Consider the following 13,717-nt stretch of genomic DNA (forward strand, 5'->3'; position numbering starts at 1 on the left):
AGTGGCCTGCCTCCAAGAAGTGGGCCGCAACTGGATAAGTAAAGTTTTTACACCTAATGGTGCTACGATGCTCTGAGATATGGACTTTTAATTTGCGCTTTGTTTTACCCACATCATTTTTACCACAAGGACAAGTTATAAGATAACTTGAAGAATAACTGCCTTAGTGGAGCACGTAATAACACCTTTTATTGGGATCGATTTCCCTGTTTGTGGGTGTTTGAAGGATCTACATTTATAAGTGCCATTGCATTGAGCACAGCCATTACATTTGTAATTTCCATCCAGTAGGGGCGCAAAAAGACATTGTTCAGGAATATCTTGGGGTGGTAAATCAGAGTTTACCAATTGGTCTCTGAGATTTCTGCCCCGCGAGAATACGACCAAGGGAAGGTCCGAAAACACATTACCGAGACTATCATCGGATTTTAGGATGTGCCAATGTTTGTGAACAAGTCCCTTAATTTGTTCAGAGCACTTTGAATAGAATGCGTCTTTTTGCGAGACTGACCTTGAAAAAGGTTTTGAATTTTCTCAATGGCAATATTAATCTGATCATTCTTGTAGCCCCTCTCCTTGAACTTTCTTTGTGTCTCAGCCATATTTCTGTCGAAATCGGATTGTTTTTTGCAAATTCTTTTGATTCGACAGAATTGGATGTAGGGCCAACTATTTTTCAAGGGAAGTGGGTGACCACTATCAGCCCTCAACAAACTGTTACGATCAGTAGGCTTCCTGTAAAGATCAGTGTATAGAACATTATCTTCATACAAGATCAGAAGATCAAGAAAACTGATTTGATGTATCAGATTGCATAGTAAATCTCAGATGCTCAGAACAGGAGTTAAGAAAAGCATGGAACGCCTGGAGCTGTTTTGCATCACCCCTCCATAGAACAAAAATATCATCAATATACCGTTTCCAAATAATGATGTGAGGCAAGAAAACATTTTTGAGAGGATTGAAAATAGACTGCTTCTCCATGTAACCCACATATAAATTAGCATAGTTAGGAGCCATGGGGGATCCCATAGCAGTACCTTTCGTCTGAATAAAGAAATCATTTAGAAACATGAAATAGTTATGCGTGAGTACTATTTCAGCCAATGTTACAATGCATGCACTGGAAGGTAGTTCATTAGGGTCACGTTGCAGAAGAAAATGTTCCATAGCTTCAATACCGCCCTCGTGTGGAATATTGGTGTATAATGACTCAACATCAAAAGTAACTAACAAGGTATTCTCGGGGAGAGGATCAAGAGATTCAATGATAGAGATCATACTGCTGGTGTCCTTTACAAAGGAGGGGAGCTGTTCTGCGAGTGGTCTAATAAAAAAGTCAACAAAAGTAGATAGAGGGGCTGTTACTGCATCAATGCTCGCTACAATAGGGCGCCCTGGAGGTTGTGTAACATTCTTGTGTAATTTCGGCAAAGTATAGAAAGTGGCAATTTCAGGGTGTTGAATAGCCAAAAAAGCATGTTATTTTTTGGTTATCTGACCAGAACTTAAATACCCATCTAGGACAGACAAGATAGTATTCTGAAATTGGGAAGTGGGGTCACTTCTGAGTTTCTTGTAAAAGGTGTTGTCAAGCAGCTGTCTATGACACTCATGTACATAAGCTGTCCTATTCATGAGTACAACCGACCCACCCTTATCAGCGGGACGAATAAGGACTGACGTATCAGATTGTAAATCAAGCAAAGCTTGCTTTTCATTCTTGGGTAAATTATGGAAAGATTTGGATCCCTGTTTATTCTTAAGGAGAAGTCCAACATCATTTTTCACAAGTCTGCAATATGTCTCGATAGAGTGATTGCGATTGGCTGGAGGTATAAAATAACTTTTGCTTCTAAAAGGAGTCGGAGTATGTGCAGGAGAGCAACCTACTGGTTCAATAGAAGTGTCAGAATTAGGGGAGTAAAGTATTCCCTTAAACGGATGTTTCTAAAAATCTTAAACATGTCTACCTTAACATCAAAATCGTTGCACTGAGTTGTAGGCACAAAAGATAACCCTTTATTAAGCAAAGAGACATGGGCAGGGCTCAATATCCTGCTTGATAAATTAAAGACACTCAGTCCCGTGGGTTCTGGGAACGTGTGAACGGTCTCCTCTGCCTCTGATAGTCGTTTCTTCTTACCCTGGCGGCCTCCTCCGCCCTTCCGTCCATCCAGTCTCTCGTTGAATAAAAAACTACCACTGGAAGCCGATGAGGCGCTGGTTGTAGAGCGTTGATCAGACAAGGGTGGATAGAAGTAAGCGGCATCCCTCCTGCGTCTGTCATGGAGAGGGGGAGCAGGACCTCTTTTGTCAGGGTTTCTCCAGAAGTAGACTTTACCATCGGCCTTGTCTTTTTTGTCTTGGTTGAATTTCTTGATTTTAAGTTTTTTTTTTCTGTAGACAACTTGTCCTGAAGCGCTTGGTTAGTTTTCATCAGTTCATTGAATATGCCATCATCATTAACAACTGTTTGTAGAGCTGTGCGTTTGTCTTTAATCGTGTTATCCATTTCAATAAAATCCTTCTTCAAATGGTCAATAATTAATGTCATTAAATCAATAGAGCATTTGTTCAGGATGGCACACCAGCGCCCACAGTAATCATCTGTGCGCTGCCTCAATGATGGTTTTTGCCACCTGAGTCCCCGTGGAATAATGCCTTGACGCACATAATCACTAAGAGTGACTATATGTAGTTGCGTTCTCGTCTGGTGCTTAGATAAATGTAACAGTTATTTCGAGAGGTCAGACTTACCTCCCGGCATGTCAAAAAGGGACTCCGAAATAATGATCTTATCACGCTCCCTTTGGCTATATTCAAAGTAATCTTGTATGGGTCTATGACCAGTGTCAGGAAAATAATTATCATTCGGCATCGTTTAAGAGCTTTTTTATCAGTAGGGTGCTGTTTACTGGGTAACAGAACGATCTAGAAGAAAAATAAACGCACACCTATTAAGACGAGGTGCTGGCTAGCGGAGTAGAAACTTGAAAATAAAAGAGAGCCGCACACTCTAGGAGCTCTAGCCGCACACTCTATGAGCTCTAGGAGCTCAGATGCAATGCGTAATGATGGAAAAGTACTGGGTAATGGAGATGTACTGCTTTACTTCTCAGGCTGAGAACTGCTTGCACCTGCGGATAGTCACGCAGCCTCAAGGCCGAGATAGTAGAGTGAGAAACCACAGTCTAGACATTTGGTTCTCATTTTAGATACTTTTTATCTAATCCAATGCAACAATGATATATCTTCTTAGGGATAGGCCCCTTTTTTCTCCACTTCCTGTCTGAATGACGTGCCCAAAGTAAACTGCCTGGAGCTCAGGCCCTGAAGCCAGGATATGCATATAATTGGTACCATTGGAAAGAAAACAATCTGAAGTTTGTAGAAATCTTAAAATACTGTAGGAGAATATAACACAATAGATATGGTAGGAGAAAATCCAAAGACAAACCAACCAGAATTTATTTTTGAGAGAGAACATCCTCTTAGAAATGCAAGAGAAAGGTCATATTGTAAAATAGCTCCCTGGATGCAATTCCTATGGCTCCCACGGGGTGTCAGCAGTCTATGTTCAAACAAATAAGAAATAACAGTTTTTGTAAGAGGACAGTCTGGGAAACCCATGTTTCTGTGCGCCATGACGAAGTTGCGCACCTGCTAAAATCGGTTTCCTATTGAACATACTTATTTTCCTACATAAATATTATAGCTTGATTACATTTTAGGGTGTCTGAGGAGTAAATAAAACATATTTTGACTTGTTCAACCAAAGTTTAGGGGTAGATTTTCGGATTCCTTTCTCTGCAAGTTGAACGAGTGGATTACTCAAATTGATGGCGCCAACTAAACAGACTTTTTGGGATATAAAAAAGCTGGGACCCTTTGGATGACAAATCAGAGGAAGATTTTCAAAAAGTAAGTGAACATTTCATCATTATATGTGAATGTATGAAATCTGTGCCGGTGGATTTTTTTTTTTATGTGGTTCGCAACCTCAAACAATAATCACTGTAATAGCTACTGTAAATCGGACAGTGCAGTTGCATTTCCCTGCATTAAAGTCTCCGGCCACTAGGAGCGCCGCTTTTGGATGAGAATTTTCCTGTTTGCTTATGGCCGTATACAGCTCATTGAGTGCGGTCTTAGTGCCAGCATCAGTTTGTGGTGGTGAATAGACAGCTAGGAAGAATATAGATGAAAACTATCTGGTAAATAGTGTGGTCTACAACTTATCTGGAGATAATCTACCTCAGGCGAGAAAACCTTGAGACTTCCTCAGATTTTGTGCAACAGCTATTGTTTACAAAAAATACACAGACCGCCACCCTTGTCTTTCCAGAGGCTGCTGTTCTATCCTGCCGATTAAGCGTAAAACCCTCCAGCTGTATTTTATTCATGTCGTCGTTCAGCCACGACTCAGTGAAACATAAGATATTACAGTTGTTAATGCCTTGTTGGTAGGATATACATGATCGTAGTTCTTCTATTTTAATATCCAGTTACAGCTAAAGCAGGCTGTACATGCGGGTCCTAAAAACTAAAGTATGAACATCTAGATCCAAAATCCATCCTTGTTCTCTCATTGTATGCAAAACACATGTCATGACAATGAGCTTCGCATGCCAACTCCTTAACAGTGGTAACCCATGCCAAGCTCATTGTTATGACAGCCTTTTATGACATGTGTGGGAAGAACGACAGATTTGTACCTTGTCAGCTTAGGGGTTTGAACTTGCAACATTCCAGTTACTAGTCCAATGCTCTAACCACTAGGCTACCCTGCCACCCCTAACTGTGACTGTACGCTGATGAGAAGTGATCCTATTAGATGTGATGAGGAACATAAACGTTTTACATACAGTCTATAAAAGTTACCTGATAAGAAATGGGACAATGATTAACCATTATCTAATGAAGAAAGGACATTGCTTGTTATTACGGTACCAATAGTATGCTCCATATTCTCACCTAAAACTTAACTAAACCAGGAAAGACTATGGACAATAAATCGGCTACATTTTGTGTAAAATAACCGTTTCTATAGAACAATATTAGGAACTGGAACAGAATGACTGATGATACATTTATTACACATTTCTCGGGACACATCAGTGATGTTTTCAGTGACAAAAAACGAAATATTAACAAATGAGTATCCTTGATAATAACATCCCCAAAATAAATCATCTGATAAACAACACAAAAAACATGTGACAATAATAAATATCGGCCTAGAAAACAATTAAACTGTGGTTGAGCTTGTTTTGTTCATACTGCATTGAGCTGCCAGTAGCCAACCATTTTCATTGGTAAAGCAGTCAAACCAAAACGATTAGTCTAAAACCATTCAAACATTACTCAGTCATCGGTACAAACATTACTCAGTCATCAGTACAAACATTACTCAGTCATCAGTACAAACATTACTCAGTCATCACTACAAACATTACTCAGTCATCGGTACCAACATTACTCAGTCATCGGTACAAACATTACTCAGTCATCAGTACAAACATTACTCAGTCATCAGTACAAACATTACTCAGTCATCACTACAAACATTACTCAGTCATCGGTACCAACATTACTCAGTCATCGGTACAAACATTACTCAGTCATCAGTACAAACATTACTCAGTCATCAGTACAAACATTACTCAGTCATCAGTACAAACATTACTCAGTCATCAGTACAAACATTACTCAGTCATCAGTACAAACATTACTCAGTCATCAGTACAAACATTACTCAGTCATCAGTACAAACATTACTCAGTCATCAGTACAAACATTACTCAGTCATCGGTACAAACATTACTCAGTCATCACTACAAACATTACTCAGTCATCGGTACAAACATTACTCAGTCATCAGTACAAACATTACTCAGTCATCAGTACAAACATTACTCAGTCATCAGTACAAACATTACTCAGTCATCACTACAAACATTACTCAGTCATCGGTACAAACATTACTCAGTCATCAGTACAAACATTACTCAGTCATCAGTACAAACAGTACTCAGTCATCAGTACAAACATTACTCAGTCATCAGTACAAACATTACTCAGTCATCGGTACAAACATTACTCAGTCATCACTACAAACATTACTCAGTCATCACTACAAACATTACTCAGTCATCAGTACAAACATTACTCAGTCATCAGTACAAACATTACTCAGTCATCAGCACAAACATTACTCAGTCATCAGTACAAACGATGACAGTCGGCTTAAACAGCACAATCATTTGAAGTGATCATTTTGTGCATCATTATTACAAGCATACAACGCTTTGTCATTACATTACATTGTATCTAGGCTTACATGGCACCTAAATTATCTGTTTAAAAACACAGATCAGCAAGAGACACTATGCTGGCTGATTCTTGAATTTGATAGGCTTATGGCTGATAATGCACAGTGGAATGTACTGCTGTCCATTGGGATGGCATCCGGTGTGTACCGGGGGTTATAGCTACAGCAAATGAGCCATTTCAGCATGAAGCCTTGTTGAGAATGATAACTGGAATATGCATTACCATAGTAACCATACACCAATGTATTATTAGACCACTACATTAAAGTTATAGGACAAACGTTTTACGTTTTATAGGACAAACGTTTTACGGTTACGTTTTACTGCTAACCTACAAAGCATTACATGGGCTTGCTCCTATCTATCTCTCTGATTTGGTCCTGCCGTACATACCTACACGTACGCTACGGTCACAAGACGCAGGCCTCCTAATTGTCCCTAGAATTTTTAAGCAAACAGCTGGAGGCAGGGCTTTCTCCTATAGAGCTCCATTTTTATGGAACGGTCTGCCTACCCATGTCAGAGACGCAAACTCGGTCTCAACCTTTAAGTCTCTACTGAAGACTCATCTCTTCAGTGGGTCATATGATTGAGTGTAGTCTGGCCCAGGAGTGGGAGGGTGAACGGAAAGGCTCTGGAGCAACGAACCACCCTTGCTGTCTCTGCCTGGCCGGTTCCCCTCTTTCCACTGGGATTCTCTGCCTCTAACCCTATTACAGGGGCTGAGTCACTGGCTTTACTGGGGCTCTCTCATGCCGTCCCTGGAGGAGGTGCGTCACCTGAGTGGGTTGAGTCACTGATGTGGTCATCCTGTCTGGGTTGGCGCCCCCCCCCCCCCCCCCCTTAAGTTGTGCCGTGGCGGAGGTCTTTGTGGGCTATACTCAGCCTTGTCTCAGGATGGTAAGTTGGTGGTTGAAGATATCCCTCTAGTGGTGTGGGGGCTGTGCTTTGGCAAAGTGGGTGGGGTTATATCCTTCCTGTTTGGCCCTGTCCGGGGGTGTCCTCGGAGTGGGCCACAGTGTCTCCTGACCCCTCCTGTCTCAGCCTCCAGTATTTATGCTGCAGTAGTTTATGTGTCGGGGGGCTAGGGTCAGTTTGTTATATCTGGAGTACTTCTCCTGTCCTATTCGGTGTCCTGTGTGAATCTAAGTGTGCGTTCTCTAATTCTCTCCTTCTCTCTTTCTCTCTCTCGGAGGACCTGAGCCCTAGGACCATGCCCCAGGACTACCTGACATGATGACTCCTTGCTGTCCCCAGTCCACCTGGCTGTGCTGCTGCTCCAGTTTCAACTGTTCTGCCTTATTATTATTCGACCATGCTGATCATTTATGAACATTTGAACATCTTGGCCATGTTCTGTTATAATCTCCACCCGGCACAGCCAGAAGAGGACTGGCCATCCCACATATGCTCTCTCTAATTCTCTCTTTCTTTCTCTCTCTCGGAGGACCTGAGCCCTAGGACCATGCCCCAGGAATACCTGACATGATGACTCCTTGCTGTCCCCAGTCCACCTGACTGTGCTGCTGCTCCAGTTTCAACTATTCTGCCTTATTATTATTCGACCATGCTGGTCATTTATGAACATTTGAACATCTTGACCATGTTTTGTTATAATCTCCACCCGGCACAGCCAGAAGAGGACTGGCCACCCCACATAGCCTGGTTCCTCTCTAGGTTTCTTCCTAGGTTTTGGCCTTTCTAGGGAGTTTTTCCTAGCCACCGTGCTTCTTCACCTGCATTGCTTGCTGTTTGGGGTTTTAGGCTGGGTTTCTGTACAGCACTTTGAGATATCAGCTGATGTACGAAGGGCTATATAAAATAAATTTGATTGATTGATTGATTGAAACGTACTCTGTATCTCATTGTCAATTTGGACCACTACATTTAAAGTTATAGGACATAAGTACTCTGTATCTCATTGGACCACTACAGTTGAAGTGGAAAGACACATAAGCGACAATATAATCAATTTAATATTAACAATATTACATACTTTCTTCCTAACATTCTTAGATCAACAGGTGCCACTCTGACAGCAGGTAAGTTAAGTGTGATCCTGTAATGTTTATGTACACTATACACAAGGGTTGGGCTCAAATTAATTTCAATCCAGGCAATCCAGGAAGTAAACTGAAATTCCAATTCCATTTTAAAATGTTCTCCATGCTTTTCAATGAGATTAAAATTGTGAATTGGAATTTACTTCCTGAATTGACTGAATCAAAATGGAATTGGCCCCAATCCTGCTATAATGACCGGTGATAAGGCAGCAGAATTTGACTTGGGGCTAGTGCTACAGAACAGCCTAAAAGAGCTCAGCACAGAGACAATAATCAAAGGATAAATGACATAGAGAAAGACAGAATAACTGTTCATATTCCCACCCAGAGAGACAATAAATACTTAGATATCTTCATACTAGCTTTAAGTCCCCAAAGCCCCATGGTTCTATTCAAGTTCCAGTTCAGTCAAAAACTAGATTTCCCTGTGTTTTGTATATATTTCAGGTTGGAATAATACTGTGAAATTGGAAAAATTATGATAATGCTCTTTTAGTGTTTGAAAATAATTTCAGCCTGTTTTGGTGGGATCAGGTTACATCACCAGATGGTAAATTAGTTCCAAACCTCTCTGCCAATAACAGCTAATTCAGCTTTGGTTGAATCATCAGCATAAATGGACAAACATGCTTTGTTTAATGACAGTGCCAGGTCATTGCTAAAAATAAGAAAGAGTAGAGGGCCTAGAGAGCTGCACTGCTGAACACCACACAAACTGTTTGTAAATGCCTTATCAATGGTTTATTATGGACCCTTGAAATAAAGTTTTACCTACAATTTTTGTAATTATTTTAAGTGTCTGCTAACTGGTTTGAGAGTCATACATGTTCAGTTTAAGAGTTCCATATAAAATATTCTGCCAAAGCAGAGATAGACTTTAGTGTGTATAGCCAATAATTCTCAAGAACAGCTGGTTTAAATGTTATTTTTCATTTTTTTGATAAAATGATAAAATATGTACAGATCAGCAGTAATGTCATAGTAACAATAAATGGGATTTATAGAGCTATTTTCAAAGACCAAAATAAAACAAAGTGAAACTTATCAGAACTTCTATTATAGTTCATGCTAAAAACAATGTAAATTAAGTCATAAAAGGTACTGTCATGGTCATTTCCTGTATTACTAAGTGAAAGGAGAGTTTACAAACCACACACAAGTCAGAGTTATACTTTAAACTTCATATTTTATTAATATGAGCTTCACCATAGCCCTTTGACTCTCAGATCAATTCAGTGTCTATACATTTATTCTGAGAGTGCTTACAAAATAATACTTCATCTTTTATAGCCAAGATACACCTCTCTCAACTCACAATGACGAACCACAGATCTTAGGAACTTAACAAAGGGCCTTTTACTTGAGAGAGGAGTATTCCATAGCCAGATAGCATTAGCTATAAATTATCGTTCAGTTTGGTCTCTTAGACGAGGTTCTACTTCTCCTTCTTGGTACTTCATATTACCAAAACATTACCTCATCCAATGGCATATATCAATTGTCAATTCTAGATACTCCCATCTCAAATACAACCCACCCCTGGACAAGCTCCCTGAGGGGAGTGAGCCTCTAGGTCATATACTATGAAAGACAAGTTTCAACATCAGAGGGGACATACAATGGTTCTAGACACTGCCATACTCCTCCCCCCAATGGGAAAAGGAGGGAGTGACTGGAGTACAGACATAGTGGAGCCCTTCACATGGTTTCACAGATATATTCATTATGAAGATTTTGTTCAAACCTGACCTCTCCCTTTCTGATATTCTGCCTATTACCAGACATGTAAAAGACAAGCCTGACCTCTCCCCTCTCTGGGCCCCAAGTGACTTTTCCCAAGAGAAGCATATTATGAGAAAAAAGAAAACATCTTATTTATCAATGTTACCTAACTAATTCTGATTCAGCTACGACAGTACACACAAGAACAATAAAAACATTGAAGAGTTGAGCAGAACGTCTCTATATCTAAACCGTTATATAATGGTCCCTCCCTATTCCCAGCCGATCCGCCCCTGCTTCCGGGAGAATTCTGGATTCCTAGCTCGGTTGAATCTGTCCTTGCTCTTGTGCCTGGTCCGCACTGAGACCAACGTCCAACCCAGATCGTCCTCTGGCTTGGCCTTGCTCCCACCTCCAGCACCATCATCATCATCATATTCCAGAGCCAGAATGTGTAGATGGGCCGTCAGATCGTCCAGTGGCTGTGTCAAGGATGGAGGTGTGGCCCTCTGTGGCCCAGACACCAAGGGGATGACAGCGGCATCATGGGAGTTGAGTATGGCTCCCAGCATGGCCCTATACAGCTGCCCAGAGCAAGGGCCTCCCATCAGGAGAGAATCCGGGGTTAACCCCCCTCTCAGTTTGGTCACAAGCTGGTGCACCAGAGTGCCCTTGTACAGCCTAGACGCCACCCAGGAAACAAAAGATGGTTGAATTAGCTCTGTTTCTGATGGGATAAAATACAATGCGAATGAATACCACTGCTCTAAGTTTAGGGGCAAGGGTTGACTTAGGAAGGGACACCTTACCAGGCACACTGAGGCTCGGCTAGAGGGAAGCACAGCAGTTGGTTGAGGTGAAGGCTTTCTTTCAGGCAGCACTGCCACTGGCTGTAGGCGTGGGCCACACACAGGTTGAGACTCCTTGTCCCTCTCTGAATCAGCCCTCTCAGCCTCTCCAACACTGGTCCCTCCATAAACCCTGTTACAAAAAAGGAGGAGTCAGTGGCTACACTTCGATATTCATCAATTCTAAATGGTGTGTTTTCTCGTAAATGCTCTGGGCCATACCTCTTTGGCTCTTCCTCTGTCTGCAGAGCTCTCCGTACACCAATCCTAGTAGCAGGGCCTGCAGGACAGGGAGTTCTGGAGGGGGATGGGCATGCCTCAGCCAGTAGCAGGTGACAGCCACAGGAAGACGCAGATGAGGCGGGACACCGCTCATAGTGGACTGGGACACACCAAGTGTCTCCAAAAACACCTTAAGCTGCACTAACCTTGGAGCCTAAGGAACACAGCAAGAGAATGAGAATCAACAGTAGTATGTTTGAATATACTGTATACTATATCATACACATGTATACATACCTGATGCAGAGTGTCTAGCTGTATATGTTCTGCAGCACTGGGCAGGATGGCTTCAACCATGCTGCTGGTCAGGCTCTTGCCTTCCCTGTAATACTCCTCCACTTCATCCACTGGGGGTCTCTGACTGCTGTGGTCTGCCCTCCTCCCACCCAGCAGCAGCCCGTAGAGTACCTGTCGTATTGACCGAGAGGTGTTGTTCCCACATGGCAAGCTGGGATCTTCCACCTGGGCACCCTGCATCATCCTTCCCAGCAGCATCACGTCTACCATGCAGGAGGGAAGTCTACCTTCCATCAATGGCAGCAGGGTCCAGTCTGGAAGGACCCTCAGAGGCTCTGGGAGACGGCCGGGCCCTGGTCCCACTCCATCGTTGAAGAACCGCTCCAGGCAACTAGGGGGAAGATGGTACTCTTCTATGCCCAGGGAGAGGCCATGGAGGACAGCACCTGTTTTCTGTCTGTTGTTACTATGACTGATGAGCCTGAGCACGGAGTCCAAGGCATCCTTCTGCCCATGGAAGTGGGCCAGCCAATTCAGCAAGCCGTCGAAGCGGGCAAACCTTCCTTTCATTGACGAGTATTCTTCCCACCTGAGGGAAACACCCATGTTACGCAACTTGATGTAGTCATTTCCTGCCACAGAGGCAAAGACCGGGAGAACTTTTCTGTTGATGTTGAAGTGTCTGCAGAAGCTTGTTGTGGTGTACTGCTTGCAGGGAATGTATCTTATAGAGCTCCCGCGTTGCATAGACACTCTCTGCCAGTGAAAATGGGAGATAGGCAGAAATCCTGCCTGGATGTCAAAGATATAAAAGTCACTGTCATTGGACAGCACTGGACAGTTCCAACTTCGAGCCAGGGAGGCTATTTCTTGGTCTGCCTCACAAATGCACTGTGCGTACGGCACATTCAGGCTGATGATGACCTGTTTGAAGACATATTTGATGAGGGTTGGTAATATACCACCGCTCCCCTGAAGCCCCATGGACAAGTCATTGGCAGTGTTGATCCTTGATTGAGCTCGTTCTTTGAGAGTTTCAAACTTTTTGTCGGTGTAGTCGGAGCCCCCATCTACAATCACAAAGGGGTCAATGTCGCAGTCTCTCAGAGCCTTAAAGAACTTGCAGACCTGGTCCTCAAAAGCATCATAATCCCCTCCATGACTCTGATCCAAACGTGAGTTAAAATAAAGCAAGTTGAACAGATTACTGCCATCGATGATCAACTTGCTGTTTCTGAGGTGAACATCTTTTAAAATGTTTCCATTCTCCTCCATGAAGCTGGTCAATCCCTGGACGCCCATGGTGTGCTCTGTCTGGGATGTGATGTATTTCTTAGTGAAGAGTTTCAGCAGTCATGGGAGTGACTGAGTGAGGCTAGTATTATTACAATGGGTGAGTTTTCCTTTCCTTAAGTTTCATTTTCCTTACCTCATATCTGTCACTCCCATATTGTATCTTGTCACAGTAGGCATATAATAGTTAATGGGACATTATATGACGGTAATAAGGGTGGAAATGTGTTTTAGATGTTTTTTTGCAATTATAGTAAAATTATGTTCAGCACTTATCTTATGCATAAGAATCTGTGCTTAATTTGAGCCTCTCATGGCATGAAAAATAATTGTCAATGTTTGTCAAATTTGAGTAATAACAGCGATCAGAGTTAAATCAAGTTGACTCCTTGTCAATTCTCTTGCCCCCACAAAAACATAATGTGAAAATGCAGATTTTCATCCAGAGCCTGTCTTTCTTTTGAGAATTGATTCAGGCGGGTTGGGGAAGGACTAGGTTTGGGCAACATTGTATGTTTTGTAGCCTACATTACATGTGTAGGTTTAAAGTGTTTTTTAGTATAATAATAAAAAAATAATAATATGGAAATAGTCCCAAGTGTTGTTCTTTATGTTTAAGATAAATGGTTTTGTATGGCTTTATGTTGTATAATGTCTTTTATTTGTATGGTTTGATAAAGCAATTTCCTCGGGGCTAAATAACATCCGTTTGGTTTTCTTCATGTGAAGTTTAGTTTCAGTTTATCTCGGTTTCGTTTAGCCTGTTTGACTCGCGACCCACGTGACTACACAACGACCTATGAAGAGTTGCCACGTTCATATACAAATCAAAACTAGGATACTCGGAAATGTCCGACTTGTTAACTGTTTGATAGCGGCACATGTATACATACAACCAAGTCTGAAATGTCCGAGTTTCCAAGTTTTGACCTGAACG

The 13,717-nt window shown here is 42.0% G+C and overlaps 1 protein-coding gene across 1 annotated transcript; it reads right to left on the reverse strand.

Annotated features, from left to right (window-relative positions):
- Positions 1-9,733: 9,733 nt before the first annotated feature.
- LOC110535305 (protein asteroid homolog 1) lies at positions 9,734-12,958 on the reverse strand. The gene is made up of 4 exons (XM_021620220.2): positions 11,488-12,958; positions 11,191-11,404; positions 10,930-11,101; positions 9,734-10,801 (listed from the first exon to the last, which is right to left on the reverse strand). Exons 1-4 carry the CDS (start codon positions 12,787-12,789, stop codon positions 10,393-10,395), a joined length of 2,097 nt encoding a protein of 698 aa, XP_021475895.2. The 5' UTR covers positions 12,790-12,958; the 3' UTR covers positions 9,734-10,392.
- Between the last annotated feature and the right edge of the window lie 759 nt (positions 12,959-13,717).

This window comes from Oncorhynchus mykiss, chromosome 2 (genome assembly GCF_013265735.2).
Source record: "Oncorhynchus mykiss isolate Arlee chromosome 2, USDA_OmykA_1.1, whole genome shotgun sequence".
NCBI lineage: Eukaryota > Metazoa > Chordata > Actinopteri > Salmoniformes > Salmonidae > Oncorhynchus > Oncorhynchus mykiss.